Source organism: Mauremys mutica, chromosome 5, assembly GCF_020497125.1.
Source record: "Mauremys mutica isolate MM-2020 ecotype Southern chromosome 5, ASM2049712v1, whole genome shotgun sequence".
NCBI classification, from domain to species: domain Eukaryota; kingdom Metazoa; phylum Chordata; order Testudines; family Geoemydidae; genus Mauremys; species Mauremys mutica.
The window spans coordinates 36,265,233-36,286,798 of record NC_059076.1 but is presented as its reverse complement, the minus strand read 5'-3'; the positions used below and the strand labels follow the sequence as shown (position 1 = coordinate 36,286,798).

Sequence of the window (21,566 nt, the reverse complement as noted above, 5' to 3'; positions counted from 1 at the left end):
TAATTAAGTCAAACTTCTCTTTAAATGAATTGTGTGTGCTTGAGATGCACACATATAGGATTCGTGAGGTGCATTCAGCTTGTCTGTTTTTTGCTTGCTCTTGCCTTCAGTGAATGACCCTACAGAAGTTGAATTTCATTTGTAGTATAGAAACTAATGCCGTCTTCTGGTTACATGAATATGTTGTATTGGCCTTATAGTGATCTCAGAAACACAAATCTGCCTCATAAAATCAATTGCTATAGTCACGCACACATGAGCAATACCAGATTTTTAAAAAATGCATGATAATATTAGGAGAGATCTGACTGCTATATATTTATTAACTTTTAGAGTGCCTGTTCCCATAATTACTAAGTGCTTGCTTACACATTTTTAAGAATACCAAATAGTAAATTGCATAAAACCATTCAGAGGCTCAAGGTTGATTGAGTTAAATCAGTTTGATCAAAGTGATTTAAATTATCGTTTTAATTGGGATTTAAATCAGTGGGCAGGACACCTTGATTTAAATAATTTTAAGGTTGTTTTTAATTTGTACTTTGTAGTTATTTTCCTAAAGAAACATTGATTCTCATTGATTGGTAATCATTAAGGCATGTTGATTTGCAACTAGACATAACCTTTACACTAAATTTGATACTTCTTTTTGCCAACGAGGAGGATGCTTGATGGCACAGATTTTTAAGTATTTAATGAATTAAAGTACTTGTTTTTGGCCACCATGCCCTTCAGATTTTCAGAACGACACCTCTACCCCGATATAATGTGACCCTATATAACATGAATTCGGATATAACGCCGTAAAGCAGCGCTCCGGGGGCGTGGGACTACGCACTCTGGCGGATCAAAGCAAGTTTGATATAACGTGGTTTCACCTATAACATGGTAAGATTTTTTTGGCTCTCGAGGACAGCGTTATATTGGGGTAGAGGTGTAGTAGGTTCATCCTCTCTCATATTATTTTTATTCATAGATTGGAAGAAGAAAACAAACTTAGGCCTTAATAGGTTGTTGTAATTTAAGTACAGGTTGTTATAATTTACAGTTTAATTATAATAGGTTATTTTGAAAAAAAGAAAAATGTATGTAATAATCCATTTTTTTTTTTTTAATTATTGAATTTTTCTGCACTGAGCTTTAAGAAAACCAACGTCCTTTTGTCAGGAATCAACCAAAATGGACAAAGGTTTAATACAAATAAAATTATTTCAATATAATTATATCAAGATCACATGTACAGAGGAAGTAGACTTTGTAATTATAAATTGCAGCAAGTTATTTAGTTTTCTAATTTATGCTGCTTCAGGGGCAGTCTGGATTAAAGGCCTGATGCTGGAGCTCACAAGGATCATCCCCTGATGAAACACAGTCTGCTATGGTGTCAAGTATCAGAGGGGTAGCCGTGTTAGTCTGGTTCTGTAGAAGCAGCAAAGAATCCTGTGGCACCTTATAGACTAACAGACGTTTTGGAGCATGAGCTTTCGTGGGTGAATACCCACTTCTTCAGATGCAAGTAGTGGAAATTTCCAGGGGCAGGTTTATATAGGCAAGAAAGAAGCAAGCTAGAGATAACAAGGTTAGTTCAATCAGGGAGGATGAGGCCCTGTTCTAGCAGTTGAGTGAAAACCAAGGGAGGAGAAACTGGTTCTGTAATTGGCAAGCCATTCACAGTCTTTGTTTAATCCTGAGCTGATGGTGTCAAATTTGCAGATGAACTGGAGCTCAGCAGTAAAGTGTTCTCCTACAGGTTTTTGTATATTGCCATTCCTAATATCTGATTTGTGTCCATTTATCCTTATCCTTAGAGACTGTCCAGTTTGGCCGATGTACATAGCAGAGGGGCATTGCTGGCATATGATGGCATATATTACATTGGTGGACGTGCAGGTGAATGAACCGGTGATGGTGTGGCTGATCTGGTTAGGTCCTGTGATGGTGTTGTTGGTGTAGATATGTGGGCAGAGTTGGCATCGAGGTTTGTTGCATGGATTGGTTCCTGAGCTAGAGTTACTATGGTGCGGTGTGCAGTTACTGGTGAGAATATGCTTCAGGTTGGCAGGTTGTCTGTGGGCGAGGACTGGCCTGCCACCCAAGGCCTGTGAAAGTGTGGGGTCATTGTCCAGGATGGGTTGTAGATCCCTGATGATGCGTTGTAGGGGTTTTAGCTGGGGACTGTATGTGATGGCCAGTGGAGTCCTGTTGGTTTCTTTCTTGGGTTTGTCTTGCAGTAGGAGGCTTCTGGGTACACGTCTGGCTCTGTTGATCTGTTTCCTTATTTCCTCGTGCGGGTACTGTAGTTTTGAGAATGCTTGGTGGAGATTTTGTAGGTGTTGGTCTCTGTCTGTGGGGTTAGAGCAGATGCGGTTGTACCTCAGTGCTTGGCTGTAGACAATGGACCTCCCTGGCCACACAATAGCAGATCTTAAGGTGGCCATCCTGCAGGAAAAAAACTTCAGGACCAGACTTCAAAGAGAAACTGCTGAGCTCCAGTTCATCTGCAAATTTGACACCATCAGCTCAGGATTAAACAAAGACTGTGAATGGCTTGCCAACTACAGAACCAGTTTCTCCTCCCTTGGTTTTCACTCAACTGCTAGAACAGGGCCTCATCCTCCCTGATTGAACTAACCTCGTTATCTCTAGCTTGCTTCTTTCTTGCCTATATAAACCTGCCCCTGGAAATTTCCACTACTTGCATCTGAAGAAGTGGGTATTCACCCACGAAAGCTCATGCTGCAAAACGTCTGTTAGTCTATAAGGTGCCACAGGATTCTTTGCTGAGTCTGCTATGGATGATGCTGAGCAATAGCCAGGTACATGTCCACTTGGGCAACAAAGTCAGTTCCTCAACAACAGACTGCCATAAGGCTCAGTATTTGTGCTGATGGTTTTCAATGACGGTTTCACATGAGTGACATGCCTCCAAAGAATTTGTGCAAATTTGCATATGCGGATGACCTTGCCCTGGCAACTCAAGCAGCCACCTTCAGTGACATAAAGTCCACCTTGAACAGGAACCTAAACACAATAGAGGAGTATTTCCAGAAATGGAGGCTCAAACCAAATCCTCACTAAACAACAGTCACTGCATTCCATCTTGATAACAGGAACACTAAGCACACCCTGAAAGTGACCTTCTGCGGCAACACTGTGTGACATGACCTCACTCCAACCAGTCTCGGAGTGAAGCTGGACCACACGCTAACCTCCCACGACCATATGAAGAAGGTAGCTGCCAAGACGAAGACAAGGGCCAACCTGGTCCAGAAAACGGCAAGCATAAGCTGGGGAGCATAAGCATCAGTGTTACAGACATCAGTGATGGCCCTTGTGTACTCTGTAGCCAAAGCCTATGCACTGGTATGGACCAGAAGTAGCCATACTTGACTTGTTGATATACAACTAAACACTGCGATGCAATGCATCACTGGAACCCTCAACTCGACCCCAACACCTTGGCTGCCAGTGCTGTCGCACATTGCGCCCCCATCCATTTGCCATGATGCCACAACCCTTCAGAAATTTCAGAGGATCGTGGAAAATGAACTTTTTCCCATCCACCAGGACCTTAATCCTTCATCCTGCTTGAAGTTGCACAAGCTTTTTTTGGACCCAGGCATTTAATCTTCAACAATGCAACTTCAACCCTGATGAAGCTTACAAAACTGAATGGAATTCACAAGAAGTCACAAATAAACACCTCATGAAAGACCCCATGCAGAAGATCTCTGGCATTGATTTCTCACAAAGGTTATGGGCAGCCTTAAACAGTATCCGCACAAACCATGGCAGATGCGGATACTTGCTGCAATAATGGAAAATTAAAGACTCTCCAATGTGTGACTGTGGTCACCCAGAACAGACCATGGAACTCAGTGCCCAATTCACAAATACGAAGGAGGCATCGCCAGCAAAACACTCTGCTACTCCAGATGCAATTATCTAGCTTAACTATCTAAACGTAAAATTATAGTTGTTGCTCTACATTTACCCATATGAAGAAGAAGGGGCAGAAGAAATTTGGAAAGGATAGGAGACAATTTGGAAGTCAAAAGAGTCTAGACCAGCAGTCCTCAAACTGTGCGGTGGGCCTTCCAAGAGAGGTGTGGGAATGTGTCAAGAGTGGTGCGAGTTGTGTGTTTTGTCTTGTTTTTTAAGTGCTGTGGCTGTCAGCTTCAGGTGGCTGGGGCTTGTGCAGTAGGACCATGCACACTCGGGAGGCAGAGATAAAGGGGACAGCTGGAACCCCGCCACCTTGGCTCAGGCTCTCCTCCCCCGCCCAATCCCTCACCTGGAGGCGGCGAGGCTCTGTCTGTCAGCCCTCAGGGTGGCAGGAATAGTACAGAAGTCAGGGTAGCAATGGGGCGCTAAGTCTGCTGTGAACAGTTATATTGCCGAATATCACTTTCCACATTGCTGTCATTACTTCTGTGTTGCTTCTGGTGTGGCGCTGCCTTCAGAGTTGGGTGCCCAGCCAGCAGCCTCTCTGCTCTACCTTCAGAGCTTGGTGGTGATGTATGTACTTGGGGAGGAGGGCGAAAACCAGTAGAGACACAAAGAAGAGTAAAATAAGTTTGAGAACCACGTCTAGACCCATTTCTAACAGTTCAGTCTTATTCATTTCTAGTTCATGATCAGTTTGTTTTCTTTCATGACAGATAACTGCTAATATATTCCCTCAAGCTTTTGGGGGTGAGCATCTATTAGCAGAGAATAGATGAGTTTAAATGCAGAATGGGTGGCTTAATACAGTGCCTTTTCCACACTTAGGCCTTGATAGTGCAAACACATACACATGAGTAGACCTGTGTGAATATAGCTAGAGGATTCTGGCCTTAGTTATTGAGTGTGAGTGGGGCTCATTTGTGACATGTTAAATATATATAAGTACACATCTGCAATCACTCATATCTCAGAGGGGACTGCAGTACACATCTTGTTATTTGAACTGGCAAATATTTAAAAGAATGCTTGTCTCGTGTTAAAATCACCTGTCTCAAACAGGTGCAACAGTCATTATTTCAAGTCTTAAAAAACAAACAAACAAAAAACTTAAATGCTATATTCTTTATAAATATTATTGTTCTGACTTCTATTTCAGGTACTTCAGCTCTGAAGGAAAATGAAAGGTGGTGTTACTGAAGAACATCTGTACCTGGCCTACTCCCATCAATTTGAAGATTGCATCTTTCCTCTCCACACATCAATATCCTTGTTTTTGCTGTCCTACTGTGACTGCAAATTATTCAAAGTTTTCTTAGTGCCTGCTAGTGACAGTACAGATGACCAGGTATTTGGCAAAGCACAGCCTGATGGCCTAGAGGTCCACTTCATCTCAAGGTGTCAACTCCCTTTGGTTGTCCAGAGCTGCTGTTTGCCTGCTATAGTTGAAGAAAATGGCAAATTCTGTCGAGCTGGTCTTTCTGTTGTGTTGAGACACATAATACAGAAAACATATGAGGTAGATCCATCAAAGAAGTTGGTTTTGGAACTTTTGGGGTTTAAAAAGACGTGCCTAAAAGCCTGTGCTGAAGTGAGTGCATCTTTTTCTGTTACATATTTAAATATAGTTAACACTAAAAATTGGGTTTTAATGTTGATGTCTCCTGGAATATCCAGTTAAGATATTTTATCATACGGTTTCCTATTGTTGGTACAACAGCGGCTGTACTGATTCTGGTGAATGGTAATGATTTAAAATAAAAAAACCCACCCTAAATATTTAACAGAATATAAGTAGCTTTAAGATTAAAAATATGGGCCAGATCCTCAGGTGGTATAATGTAGTGTAGTTTCATAGAAATTGGAGCTATTCCATTTTAGACCTATTGAAAATCTGCTGTTATGTTTTAAAAGAAATTCAGTTTACTTTTTATATCTGACATGCTCTCGGAGTTTAGGGTTGTGTGTGAGAGCTGGTGTTATTACTCACCCCTAAATCAAATCAGCGAATTGCATTCTTTATACACAGGTGTTCAGGATGACATCAGTTCTTCTAAGATAAATACAGAATCCTGAACTAAGTGCTTGAAAGGTGTGTAAAAGAGAAGATAATAATTAAATCTAGTTACATAGTAGTGTAGGTCCAGAACCAAGCTTATGGGCTACTTGTGCTAGGAAAGGCTTGATAATTTACAACTTCAGTCAGTCTAGTTCTAACATTTAAAAGATTAAATATAAAAACAAAACAACAAAACCCCTTTGTTTTGTACCATAGAAAGTGAAAGACACTGTTGTGCAAAAAAATCCAACAAACAAAAATCCAATGGTAATGCAGGTAGAGGGCAGAACATGTTCCATGAAGAGCCTACTCCTTACATCCCAGAAAGGGAGGTCAGGTACTCTAAGCTGTGAAACTCTTTAATGCCATTTAGAAATTCCATGTACTCATTTAATTTTTCAATATGAATATTACTTGTCTACACCATCTTATTTAAAAGATCTGCTTATTTGTTCACCACTTTAAAAAAATACACCTCTACCTCGATATAACGCTGTCCTCGGGAGCCAAAAAATCTTACCGCATTATAGGTGAAACCGCGTTGTATCGAACTTGATTTGATCCGCTGAAGCGCGCAGCCCTGCCCCCCCCGAGCGCTGCTTTACTGCGTTATATCTGAATTCGTGTTATATCGGGAAGCGTTATATCGGGGTAGAGGTGTAATATCTTCTTAAACTGTTCCTACATATATTCTGTCATAAGGAACCTTATAGTCTTTAGTTCTGGTCTGTCCAGTGACCTGAGCTCATTCGAGTTTAATTGTATAATAACCCTTAGCTATGGCCATATTTACTCTGGACCAAATTCTGTGACATTAATTTGTTCTACTATCATGAAATAGCCTTCATTCCTATTCCCCAAAACAACAAATACAACTATTGCTTATGAAAATACTCATTGCTGTAAAATTTATTGTTGCTTATTTTCAGCCCTGATTATTTTTGAAGATGGGTTTTTCATTACTGTACACTCTCCAGGTGCCCTGGCTCCACGTTCTGCCTTCAGCTCCCATAATGTTATCCAGATGACCCAGCACAGATCCTCCTTTTAGTTTTTAGTGGTCTTCAGCAGTTTATCAGGGCCGTGGCTGCTCTGCTATTCTCCAGCTTCCTTGGTCAAGCCTACACCTCTACTCCCTGGCTACTCGCTGGACCAGCCTCCTGCTTGCTGCTTAGGTCCAGGATTCATTGCAGGGAGCATAGATTAATCTAATTAATTTCTTCTTTTGAGGAAAACTGCAGGGTAATAGACAGCTGCAGGCAGTTCCCAGTAGCACAGTTTGACAAAAAGTAAACAAAATGTTGGGTTTCTGGCTGCAGCAAAATATTGAATTCCATAGCATCATGGGAAAATGCCAGATTATGCAGCCACGTAATTGTGGAGTCTTAGCGTTCTGCTTTAGATGGATGGGACTGTTCATGTTCAAACTATTATTTCAGATTTTCTGCCGATCCAGATAGATGACACTACATTGGTTTACACTTGGTGCACATTTTAGAGGTTTTCTCTAAAACCGTAAAGACTGGAAACAATATTTCTTTTTAACGAAAATGCAATTCTGCAATAAATTCCATGGCTGTGGAATATGCAGGGTCTTGCCCTGAGAAAGATAAAATACTTCAAACACATAATCTATTAGGTTCCGATCTCCTGTATACCTTAAACATCCAAAACTCTCTTTGAAGCCAATCGGTATCAATGAGGCTGTATAAACTGAAGTCAGTACCCATTTTGGGTTTGCAAGGAATGCAGGATCAGATCTTAAATTTATAATCTCAAGACTGGGGATAAAATTATTGAAAATGCCTAAATCCTATTTTCAAAATAGATTTAGGTACTTAGGGTCTTAAATTTCATTAATGGGATGTAGGTTTTTCTAAGTTAGGTGCTTTTTAAATTTTTTCCCTGGATCTCAATTTTGTCAAACCTGTCCATGTAAGCCCCTTCGTTCCATTCATTACTATATTTTATCATCCTTTTACATTGGTATAATTCCTTTGAAATGCCATTATAATTGTGTAAAACTAAGTAACATAATGGTAAATCAGGCCTGCTACATGATGCTAAAATATGGTGAGTGGAGGTAGTTAGGGGAGTTGTATCTTTTAAGTCTATCCATGTATATAGTTAATAATTTAGGATCTTAGAAGTTTTTTCTATTTAACAATAGTTTCTGTTAACCTTTAATTTTAATACATTTTAAATTACATACACTCCGAAATTTGGTATTTTAAGGAGTTATGAAATTTAAGCAAAAACCCAAGAGACCAAACAAAAATTAGTTGCCTGGTAGAAAGGGTCTTTGACTAATGATCAAACTAAGTTGTATTGGCAAGACTGGGCTACTGTAAACATTCTAAGAAGTGGAGTTGTCCGCTGGACATAGTACTTGGTGCAGATTTGACTAATAATAAACGTGTACTTCCTAATTATTACTGTTGCTAATTATGGCTGTTGCTATTTTAAGAGTATGTACTCTTATCGGTGTTTATATATAAACAAAGGATGTGGAGAGCTTTTTGTTCTGTAATTTGAAGTGTCAAGGAACTTTTTTTTCACTTGTAGTACAGGTAAGAATTGGATTTCACTGATATAAGATTATTTGGAGATATTTTGGAAAAAAAAAAAAGGACACAGGTAAAGATCAAATTTTGGCTTGATATATGGTGTAATTCCTAAAAAGGGGTAGCATTTAAGTGTGTAGTTTACAGACTATTACAAATAAGTTGGGGAAACAATTTCCATGAAAATCCATAGCATCCCAGTGAAAAGAGATTATAGTCTGAGATTATGCAACTAATTTTGTGTGTGTGTGTGTGTGTGTAGAGAGAGATGTTGCAATGGTGAAAGAGTGATAGGAGTGAATTAAGAGACTGCTAAAGAAGAGTATTTGATGCCATAAATTCTGGATTATTGCACCAGAGAATAAATCAAACAAGAAGTTTGAGTTTAAAGACAGTTGTAAAAAATTTAAGTAGAAATAATGGAGGAAAGGGGGGAAATAATTAGAAAAATTGGAATTTTGTTAAGATATCATTACAGTTGGACTCATAGTTCTTGAATTTCTGCCATCACAAGCAGAAAAGCATTCCCAACATTGTGTAAAACATTTCTGAAATAGATTCTCTGTAAAATAAATGGCATTTGTGGGATTCATAGATGATGCGATATTCCGTTTTTACTGGCACTCATTTGAGATGACCAATGTAATTTAGTCATGGCTTCACCTCTTCTGGATAATACAGCCATCCCAAATTGATGCAGATAAAAGACATTTATACCTCACCATACCACCATTAATTCTTTTTATATAAAAAATTTAGTTTCCAGACTTATAATGGAAATTAATCTATTAAGGGTTTAAGTAAACTAACAAAAGCAAGGAAATTCATAGAGCTTAAACTTCATTCTGTTCACGTAAAACAATGTAGCATGCATATATATATATATATATGTGTATATATACTTTGAATTTCTAACATTGCAAGTACACATGGGAAGGGGTGTGTCTGCGTGGCATGTTAAGGATGGAGTGTCAACCTTTACATGGAAGCTCTTTACAAGATTTAAATCATGCCCTTAATTTTGAATGTCTGCATTATAATCCAAACAATTCTAATGAGACTGTGCTTGTTTATGTTTATATGACAGGTTAGTCAGTGGACCAGACTTTGTGAGATCAGCATTCCTCAGGCTGTTGAAAGCTTATTGAATGCATCTCCTGATCAGTGTCAGGCCATTCCACCTGAGGTTTTGCTTCTTGAGAAGAAGCTAGGAGAACCTGTCAGAGTGCACAATGATGACAAAATCCGAAGGCAGAAACTTCAACAGCAAAAGGCAGGTGATAAGACTGCAGCACCTGCCCTCACTAAAAGAGCAACAAAAAATCTTAGCCCAGAAGAAGGAACAATAGTGGAAATCAAAGACCAAGAACCTGCAAGTTTGGAACTGAAAGTAGCTTTCTCAAAATTAGTTGTGCAGGAAATACCTGCTGCAACCAACAGGGAGCCCTCTCACATCAGGAAAACAAAAACCTCTGATCTCCCACCTCTGGAGCATGTTTTTGCTGAGGGGCTTTATTTCACTCTGGCAGATGTAGTGCTTTTGCCATGCATCCATCAATTCTTGGTAAGAAAACAGCTTCTGTAGTTAATAAATAGTGTCCATATCCGTTAGAGTCTGAAAAGTTACATAACTACTTGATATGACACAGTCAAGCAAAGTATTTACTATGTAACCCTACATGGCACAAAATAGTTTCCCTTAATTGTTTTGTATGTGTATCACAGGGAATGACGACTTTTTTATATCAATACTAAAATATAAAATATCTGAGAGACAGTTGTTGGTAAGGGGCCAGATGAATCCTATATATTTACTATTAGAGTATGCTGAAATATACTTCTGGCGCACAGGATGTTCAAAAAGGTGTTTCTTTTAATACTTATTTCAAGCACTTCCATTTGCCATTTATTTTTGTGCTGTGTGTCTTCACAATTGGCTGGGTCTGCTAAAGCATGTCATGTCTGCCATTTGAAACTCGGTGTCACTTGGTGTCTGGCTCCTTTAAGGGGCAACGGGGCCAGCCATACTTAAGCCATAATTAATTAGCTGTTTCCCAGACTGAGAAGGTGGGACTAGGGAGGTTTAGGTGATACTTAATGGACACCAGGCCATATAAGAGGACTAATAACAGTCAACTTGGGAGGGACCACAGAGAGCGGGCAGACTTCTTCGGAAGTGAGGGTCTGCAGTAGACTGAAGGCACTTCTGCAGGGGTGGCTCCAGGCCCCAGCACGCCAAGCGCGTGCTTGGGGCGGCAAGCCGCGGGGGCCGCTCTGCCGGTGCTGCGGGGGCAGCAGGCAGGGTGTCTTTGGCGGCTTTCCTGCGGCAGGTCCGCTGGTCCCGCGGCTTCTGGACCTCCTGCAGGCGCGGCTGCGGGAGGTCCGTCGAAGCCGTGGGACCAGCGGACCTCCTGCAGGCACGCTGCAGAACGCAGCCTGCCTGCCGTGCTTGGGGCGGCGAAATGCCTAGAGCCGCCCCTGCACTTCAGGGAAGGAGCCTGTGACTCAGGATTCTATCCCAGAGCCTCACAGAAACTAAAAGATAGCCCAGAGAGTCTGACATGGTGCTAGAAACTCCAGGAAAGAAGTCTGAGAGTTAGGGCTCTATCCTAGAGCCGGAGACTTTAAAGATAACCTGGAAGGGACTGGAAACTGAGGCTGGGACAGGCTAGAAAGGAGCCCAGGTGGGGAGAAAGTTCTTTTGTTTGTTGGGACTTAATTTGGACTTCCTACCTCAAAAGAGAATTGAGGTCAGAATGACCCAGCTGAAGGACTGAGCCATGTGACCTGCCAGGAGAGAGAGAAAATCCTGGGGAGGAGGAAAGTGAGGCAGGGAGTTATTGCAGAGTCATGGGGCCAGAGATGCTCCATGACACTCAGGTAAAAAGCTGTGACATCCCAGACAGTAGCCTCTTCCATACCTGAAGCAGCATACCAAGGAGAAGGGGAAGCAACGGGCTGGGGATCAGTTGTGATCCAATCGGAGGGGTGTGGCAGGTGAGAGCACTACCTGGAAGATAAAAGGAGTCTAATCTGGAGATCAGGAGAGAGGAAGATATGTTTATGTGGGAGGGGGGAATCTATCACTGTGTAGCTTGCAGATTCCAGAAGACTCCTGTCAAGAAGCAATTCCTAAATATTTTTAAATGTATGTAGATTCCCAAACTAAAAACTTGTTAAACTGGATTTACGTCTGTAAATACCAAATACTTAAAGAGTAAAAAACTCTTAAGAGAATACTATACTTTTCTCAATTACTAACAGTAACTCGTAAATTCAAAATTAAAGTTACTCATAAAATCAACCAGCATCGCTCCATGTGCTCAAATAATTTTAATTTTGTTCCTCACGCTGAGGATACCTCCAAATCAGGAGATACTCCTATTTTCAACAAAACACATCTTTATCTCATCCGTTACATCAAACAGTTAGCATAAATCCAGCTAGATTATTTTATGCTTGTTGATAACTGATTCTACACTGCTGTAACATTTAAACCTAACTTCATCTTTACATTGCTACAGCAAACAATTCCTGTCATTAAAACCAGACACAATTGACGGGAGACATGTGTCTGTATCTTTACTGACAGTAATCAGATTCAGAACAGTCTTATGAGACAATTCCCCAGAAATAGTTGGAATTTCAAAGTGTTTTAGTAGGTTTTGTCTTGCCTAGGAAAAGTGGTCAAGTTTAGGTCTGGCTTAACTAAGATGTGCTAGTTAAACCTGACCTTAAACTTTTTCCAACTATAAATGGAAGGTAATACTTTGTCGTTTTAATCAGCTGATTGAGTTGTAGCGTAAGCAGAGTGAATATTTACTAAAGTTGAATACAACCACTTTATGATCATGGAATCTGTATGCTCTCATTAAGTCCAAAGTATAAATGGGGGGAGAATTATAAAATGAATGATTTAACAAGATTAGAAACCAACATCAAGATGTCTTAGGCAGCTTTTTAATGGACATTCTTTTAGTAAAAGTGCATTGTAATGCGGGTAAAACAAAAGTAAGTAAGAGTGAGATAGTCATAGCTGTAATTTTTCCTGCATGCTGATTCTGGCAACAGCATATTGATGGGGCAAGGCAAAATTTGATTTTGATAAAGTTTTGTTGTTTCTCTTATTTATATGAATGTTACCCTGAATTGAAACATTTTTTAGCTGAAACATGAATCTTTGTGTGATCTTATCAGGATGTGGGTAGACATGTCTAAAAGAAAATGAATGTCTCTTAGAAAAGTGAGAGGGTTTTTTATGGAGGAACTGAAAGGAAAGGAATGCAGAGACGACAATGGTATTTTAGTGCTATACAGGGGTGGCTCCAGGCACCAGCACGCCAAGCGCGTGCTTGGGGCGGAAAGCCACTGGGGGCGTTCTGCCGGTTGCCGCGAGGGCGGCAGGCAAGCCGCCGAAGGCAACCAACCTGCCTGCCGTGCTTGGGGCGGCAAAATGCCTTGAGCCGCCCCTGGTGCTATAGGACCTTGTCTTTCCTTTCACACAGCGAAACTTAAGTGTTATTCAAGTATCATCCAATGGCAAGCTTCCTCAGAAGTTAGTATTAAAGTTTCACCTCTAGTAGTCTCTAATATCTTGAGATTTCCTTGGAGCTAAACTTTAAGATTTTTTTTGTCTTTAAATATTTCCTTTTATAATACCTGATTCATTTTGACTTCTGACAGCCAGATTGGTTATTCTCCTTTTTAATGTTTTTATACCTAATTTTTCTTTTTTACTATTCTATCATTATTGGGCACTTCCTGGAACATTTTCTATGGGGCGGAGGAAATATTCCTTTGACTCTGTTGTGGCGATGCCACTGATTTATTACCTGTCCAAGGTTGGTTTTGCGACAAGAACACTACTGTAGCACTTGTTGCTAAGATGTCCATATATAGGAGGTCCTGAGACAATCCTGAGATTGTCTATTCTGGGATTTCTTGGCATCAGTTTAGCTATACCATTGAAACCAAGATAAACCATACCTCTGCAAGTCACTTTTTACACTAGTGTAGAACATCCACACTATGGGTTTGTATTGGTGCAGCTATGTTGGTGTAATTATTTGGTGTCAAAACAATCCCATGTAGACAAGATGCAAAGAGGCTTCAGGATTAACAGCTCATTGAGTTGAATGGAAGCAGCTCTATTATGGACAAATCGTGCGAACTCCACTGATTGCAGAGATCCCTCTTTCACTGTACATAGTTGAGTAGGGTGGCATGATGGCACAGGGCAGGAGGGCACAGAACAGCATGGGCAGAGTTAAGGAAGTGGACACCTTTGTGCCAGTGGGGGCACCTTGGATAGTGAGATGTTAGCAGTGTCTTGGGGGCGAGGGATGAGTGTAGTCCACCGCTATTGATCCATCATATGCCCTCTGTGATTTGGCAGTTGTAGTAGTTGCTCTTCATCAGGAAAATATATTAGGTAATACACTGACAGTAGACATAAATTTATTCTCTATTCCTTGCACAAGAGGTCTTATATCTTCATTTATTTTTACTCTTTGAGTAATTCTAGCACAGCACCTACCCTGTATTTAATTTTCATAGAATGAACTCTAATGAGAGGTGAGGAAATGAGAGAATTTTAGCAGCCCCATGCATATAAAATGCACTTGAACGAACATAGCAATGATATCTGTTTCATTGGTGATGTTCAGTATTTATACTTCAGGAAAGCTTGCTATCTGAACTGGTCAGTGAATGCCTGTCAGAGTCTGTTGCCAAAAAGAGAGCTGTGTGAGTTTAGGCTTTGTATTTTGCTAAATTTTTCTGCTGGTGGTTGAAAACAAAAGCAGTTCTGGGAGAACATACTGTCAATCAGATTCATAGAAGTAATCTCCAAAATCAAGAAAAGCACTTACTCACGTTAGTATGTGCAGTAAAACCCACTGTATAGCTTTTCTTGGTAAAAAACATAATCTCCTGATGACTCTGTGCATTGTCACAGGAATTTTCCACCCCAGAGTAGCAGTAAGGTTGTTCCGTTGAGTTGTGAAGAAGTTATTTTACAGTAGACCCAAGATTAGAAATACATCGGTGTTTTTTTATTTTTTGTTTTTGTTTTGCAACCATGGGTAATAGAGGATTATCAATTACCTTTATAAGGATTGTTTCAATGAATAAAAGCTACAAAACAAAATGTTTTCTTAATATTTTAACAATGATCAGACCTTCCAGCCTCATTCATTTTCCCCAAGACTTTTCTAAATAAGCCTAGCATAATTTTTTATGATTGTTTGACTTATTGATGCCATGCCTGGGAAGAATTCTGATTCAGATGCTCTGTGGATTTCAGTAATCCAGTAAAACATGTCTGAAGAATTACAATATGTAGTGCTGGAAGTTATATGTTTATTTGCTGCTTCTGCATGGCCTTGGAGCCTTAACCTTGTGCAGCTTGTGAGTCCTGTGTGAACCCAGTTGCATTTAATTAAAGGTGCGGCTAGAATTCTTGGCTACTCAATGAAAATAGCAAAAATAACAAAACAAAACAGAAAACCTCCTCAAACAACCAACCGTAACATAGATATAGTACACCTGCCATAGCAAAACCACCGTTCTCTGAGATGGGCATCTTGTATGCGTTTATGTTGCCATTTATTAGATCGCACCAAGGATAATGATATAAAACTGTGTTTTCAGGGGCTTATGATTTAAATAAAAAACTAACTCTGGGGTGGAACATTGTGAGGCTATCTCACTTACCTTCAAAGCGAATGATCACTCTGCTAGATGGTTATGTTGTGTCTCCTACTGCTATACTACCCATATTTGATAACTTATAACACGGTTTTGCCCAGCCCTCTATTGTATTGAATCCATTTGTTACACTGTTGTGGACAGAAACAGTAGAGTTCAACGTCCATCTTAAAATGTATCTGACCACTTACACTAATAGGGTGACCTAGACCACATTTAGACTATACCTTTTTCAATCATTGAGTTTGTAGCTGCTAATTCTTTATACGTCGTCATTATTTTTACCTTCTAAATAAAGAGCTTCAGTGGTACATGTTTAAAAAGTGCAACATGGCAAATATTAACAAGTCGTAACTAATTACCAATATCAACATAATGAGGCCAAAAACTTGTTTTTAATATACTTGTTCCATTTACAGGGCCGGCTCCAGACCCCAGCGCGCCAAGCGCACGCTTGGGGCGGCATTTTGCCGGGAGGGCGGCAGGCGGCTCCGGCGGACCTCCCGCAGGCATGACTGCGGAGGGTCCGCTGGTCCCGCGTCTCCGGTGGACCTCCCGCAGACTTGCCTGCGGAGGGTCCGCTGGTCCCGCGGCTTCGGTGGAGCATCCGCAGGCATGCCTGCGGGAGGTCCACCCGGAGCAGCGGGACCGGCGACCGCCAGAGCGCACTGCACGACACGCTGCCCTGCTTGGGGCGGCGGAATTCCTAGAGCAGCCCCTGTCCATTTATACTGTCTTTTCAGGTTTAGCCTTATTTAGTAGTTATTCTTTCCATTAATTGTAGCTGTTAAATTTAATAAAAGAAGAAGAAAAGTATAGTTTTTCATCTGGGAGAAAAACACTCATAATTCAACTCTTATTGTCAAGTAGAAAAGCACATGTTGGAATTGCTTTCTAAAGACAATTTCCTCAGCAAAGTAAATCTTTTCCTACACGTATTCTAAATATGGGGACATATTTTAATATTTTTAAATATTTTTAATATTTAATTAAATATCCTAATACTTTTTAGTCTTGTCTTTGCACTCTAGTTAGTACTAATTACTTATGATTAATTTGTAAGAACAGTACAAAAACCACAGATAAACTGTTTTTTTGAGCATTTGTTAAGTGTCCTTTACCAATTCCTGCATCCAAAACACACACACACACACACACACACTATTTCTTGCATGTTATTTCTTTGCTGCTTTTGTTTACCATAATAATTGTCTTCTGTTTTGTAGCATAATCATTTCCATGGCAACAATGCATAGTATCTCACAGGCCAATGACCTCCTAATTTGGCTAATCTAATTTACAAGAAGGGCTAGAATGGTAAGACATCTTGTGGAGAGAGACCTGGAAAAATAGATTCATTTAAATATATAAAAACACTATCAGAAAGGCATTTCCATTGTTACATTTCCATTTTTTTCAACATCTACCAAGTTGTTGATCTAACTCAGTGTTTCCCAGACTTTAACAACTTGTGAACCCCTTTCACTAAAATGTCAAGTCTCGTGAACCCCCTCCCTCTCAAAATGAATATTTCAAGGGATTTTCTCCTTTATCTGAGTATAAATTATAAAGCAGTGATCTTGGAAATATAAAATTTGTTTTTATGGCATGCTTATTATACACTATTTATTATTAATTTTTATTTATCATGACAGTATTTTTATTACATTATGAAAACAGCAACACTCTTCCAAGATCTCACTTTTGTAGCTTGTATCACTTTGAATAATCCTGTTTTAAGACAAGGCTCCTATGTTTCGTCAAGGAGTATCAGATGTGAAACAGCATGAAGGTATTTAAGAAGCCAACTCAAAGAGTTCCTTCTACACAAGCATTCAGGTCTTGTGCAGTCCAGGCAAACAACACACATTACAACAAAACTTAAACTTGTTCTTCATAATAATTTAAAAACCAATACTAGCTGCCTATTTAATTTTAAAAACAGCAAAAAATATCCACCTCCCTTTCCATTTCTTATGAGTCTTGAAGTTTAAATCTCCTCCGTGTGATATATATGCTTGCTTTGATATGCTTAGCTCTTGGAAGTTCAGGGGCTCCGGGCTGCTGGCCCAGTGCTGCCCAGAATCCCTCGGGACAGCTCTTTCTGCCATTAGGGAATTTTTTCCCGAGAACCCCCTGTAACATTTCACGAACCCCAGTTTGGGAACCACTGATCTAACTCAAATAGCTTGAGAAAAGTTTGTCTACCATTCAACTTCATTTTCTTTAGAAGTAAATGATTGTACCCTACAGTATTACAGAATGAAAGTCATAGCTCAAGGTTTTGTTTTCCTGAACTTTTTTTTTTTTTTTTAAATTGAGGAATATTTTCTGAAGGAAACCTATTTTACATCTCACTGCTTAAAAAAAAGCCCAAACTCTCTGACATCTCTGTAGATAATGTTATTTTGGTTAAGCTTATTTTTAAAAAAATATTCTTTGTCTTCTTTGCTATAGTCTTTTTTTTCCTCATTGCAGCAGCTGCAAGAAGACACAAAGTTTGGCAATAATAGAGCGGACGGGTGGCAGATCCAGAGGAGAAGAGGGTAGAATTGGAGGTGCAGCGGTGGTGGAGTAGAGTAGCAGGTTCTGGGGCTCTGCAGGATCAAGGGGGAGCAGTTATGGCAGCTCAGTGAGTCATTACTTTTTTCTGGTGGCTGACATTTTGTCCCTTTGTCTGCTCAGGGAAGTAGCAGAAAACAATGAGATGTGGAAGGAAGAAAACTGAGGGGTAAATAAAGTATAAAGACTAGGAGAAAGTGGAAAGGAGGTACGATGTGTCAGTGTGAAGAGAACCAAGGATGGCAGGAGGCAAGAGAAGGATGCGTGACACCAACAAACTGCTATAATTGATCTCTCTGCAAAATGGCCAAAATCTCAAAGATTATAGCTCGTACAAAGCAGTAGATGTTCTGAAATTCACTTTCTGTCTTAGTGATGTAGGAATTAGCATAATATTAGGGTTGTCAAATGATTAAAAATGTAATTGCTCAATTAAACAGTAATAGAATACCGTTCATTTAAATATTTTTTTCTATATTTTCAAATATATTGATTTCAATTATAACACAATACAAAGTGTATAGTGATCACTATTTTTTTGCAAATATTTGCACTGTCAAAAACAAATAGTATTTTTCAGTTCACCTAATACAAGTACTGTAGTGCAATCTCTTTATCATGAAAGTTGAACTTACAAATGTAGGGAAAAAAAACTGCATTCAAAAATAAAACAATGTAAAACTTTAGAGACTGCAAGTCCATTCAGTCCTATTTCTTGTTCAGCCACTTGCTCAGACAAACAAGTTTGTTTACATTTGTAGCAGATAATGCTGCCCAGTTCTTTTTCACAATGTCACCTGAAAGTGAGAACAGGTGTTTTCATGGCACTGTTGTAATCGGTGTTGCAAGATATTTACATGCCAGATGTGTTAAAGATTCATATGTCCCTCCATTCTGGAGGACATGAATCCATGCTGATGAGGGGTTCTGCTCCATAACCATCCAAAGCAATGATTTTCTTTTTTGGTAGTTTGGGTTTTGTAGTTTCCGTATCTGAGTGTTGCTCTTTTAAGACTTCTGAAAGCATGTTCCATACCTCATCCTTCTAAGATTTTGGAAGGCACTTCTGATTCTTAAAACTTGAATCGAGTGCTATAGCTATCTTTAGAAATCTCATGTTGGTACCTTCTTTGCATTTTGTCAAATCTGCAGCGAAAGGTTCTTAAAATGAACATGTGCTGAGTCATCATCCTAGTCTAGTATAACATGAAATATATGGCAGAATGCAGGTAAAATAGAGCTGCATACGTACATTTCTCCCCTCAGGAGTTCAGTCACAAATTTAATTAATGCATTATTTTTTAACGAGCATCATCAGCATGGAAGCATGTCCTCTGGAATGGTGGCTGAAGCATGAAGGGGCATACGAATGTTTAGCATATCTGGTATGTAAATACCTTGCAAGGCCAGCTACAAAAGACCCATGCAAACGCCTGTTCTCACTTTCTGGTGACATAAATAAGAAGTGGGCAGTATTATCTCCTGTTAATGTAAACAAACTTGTTTGTCTCAGTGATTGGCTGAACGAGAAGTAGGACTGAGTGGACTTGTAGACTCTAAAGTCTTGCATTGTTCTGTTTTAGAGTGCAGTTATGTAACCAAAAAAAATCTACATTTGTAAGTTGCACTTTCATGATAAGATTGCACTACATGATGAGATTGTATGAGGTGAATTGAAAAGTACTGTTTCTTTTGTTTATCATTTTTACAGTGCAAATATTTATAATAAAAATAATATAATGTGATCAGTCTTCACTTTGTATTCTGTGTTGTAATTTAAATCAATATATTTGAAAATGTAGAAAACCATCCAAAAATAATAAAATTTCAATTGATATTCTATTGTTTAACAATGCAATTAAAAGTGTGATTAATTGCGATTACTTTTTTTGAGTTAATCGCATAAGTTAACTGCGATTAATCAACAATCCTACATAATACTACTTATTTGCATTTTGGTCCCACCAACTGACCGTTGCAAAATCCTAGATCCACTGCTGGCCCAGAAAGACATTAGTAATGTGCACGTTATTTAACAGCCCATTCTAAATGCAGAAAATCAATTTAAAATGAACAGATTGTTTCAGTACAGATTATTTGATGATGGTGCAAAATAAAAATTACAAACTAGTCATTTAAAAATCCAGATACAGCCAGTTCCAAACATGACAAGGTCTTTTATCTGATTTTGGCATTAAACTCTGCCTCGTTGTTTACACTCACAGTAAATTTTCCCAAGAGTTTATTCACTGTGACCTTGTCCTATGTAATGTATCCTATGCATTTACATCGCATCTGAATCATATGTGTAAGGAGTAGGGTGACTAGATAGCAAGTGTGAAAAAACAGGACGTGAGTGGGGGGTAATAGGCATCTATGTAAGAAAATGTCCACAAAAACGGGACATCTGGTTACTCTAGTAAGGAGAGATGTTCGCTAATTGGTTCTCATTTTAGGCCATGTATAACCACTGAAAACTAAGACTGAAATAAATTGTCCTATTTCAATTTAAATACTTGCACACCACATCTCCAAGTCAACAGGAGAGGATGCAAGATTTCCTTTCTACCACACTTAGAAATGGCTCTGTCAAGTAAGCCTTCAGAGTTGAAATATTCTCTGTAAAATGGCTAGCACACTTTTTGAGTGCTATATAAATAACAAAATAAAATATCTATTTTAACTATGTATCTTAGGCCTGGTCTACACTAGGACTTTAATTCGAATTTAGCAGCGTTAATTCGAACTAACCGCACAACCGTCTACACTAGGAAGCCATTTAATTCGAACTAGAGGGCTCTTTAGTTCGAATTTGGTACTCCACCCCGACAGGTGGAGTAACGCTAAATTCGACATGGCTAGCTCGAATTAGGCTAGGTGTGGATGCAAATCGAACTTAGTAGCTCCGGGAGCTATCCCACACTGCACCACTCTGTTGACGCTCTGGACAGCAGTCCGAGCTTCGATGCTCTGAGCAGCCACACAGGAAACGACCCGGGAAAATTTGAATTCCTTTTCCTGTCTGGACAGTTAGAATCTCATTTCGTGGTTGGACATCGGGGCGAGCTCAGCAGCACCGGCAGCAATGCAGAGCTCTCCAGCAGAGGAGTTCATGTAATCTCTGAATAGAAAGAGGGACCCGGCATAGACTGACCGGGAACTCTTGGATCTGATCGGTGTGTTGGGCGAGGAGTCTGTGCTTTTGGAGCTGCGCTCCAACAAACGGAATGCAAAGACCTACGAGAAGGTCTCCAAAGCCATGATCCAGACAGAGGATACAGCCGTCATGCAACGCATCGCCGCGTGAAAACCAAGGACCCCAGACAAGGCTACCAAAAAATCAAAGCGGCAAACGGACGCTACGGAGCCTGCCACCACTGCCCCACCAGTGACCGTGGACTCTGACGATGGGACAGTGTTGACGGCCAGTTCCTCGGTGATGTTCGCGGACGGGGAAGATGAGGTAGGGTTTGTGGAGGACGAGGCAGGCGAGAGCGCTTACAACGCTGGTTTCCCCGACAGCCAGGATCTATTCATCACCAACAACCCCAACAACCCCAACAACAACCCCAACAACCCCAACAACCCTCCCCGGCCATTAACCCGGACCCTGAATCAGGGGAAGGAGCAGTCGGTAAGTGCTTTAACCATGTTAACTTTTATTCTTAATATAACAGGAATCTTAACTGTGTGAAAAGGAGGACTCTCTATATATGGGGATAGAACAG

The 21,566-nt window shown here is 39.9% G+C and overlaps 1 protein-coding gene across 4 annotated transcripts in view; it reads left to right on the top strand.

Moving 5' to 3' along the window:
- Window positions 1-21,566, top strand: part of GSTCD (glutathione S-transferase C-terminal domain containing) — a 136,669-nt gene that overhangs the window by 10,437 nt on the left and 104,666 nt on the right. For all 4 annotated transcript variants that reach the window (XM_045018998.1, XM_045018999.1, XM_045019000.1 and 1 more), the window contains exons 2-3: window positions 5,105-5,536; window positions 9,656-10,132. In XM_045018998.1, coding sequence (XP_044874933.1) covers window positions 5,126-5,536; window positions 9,656-10,132 — 888 coding nt within the window. In that variant the 5' untranslated portion in view covers window positions 5,105-5,125. The remainder of the gene's footprint in view (window positions 1-5,104; window positions 5,537-9,655; window positions 10,133-21,566) is intronic.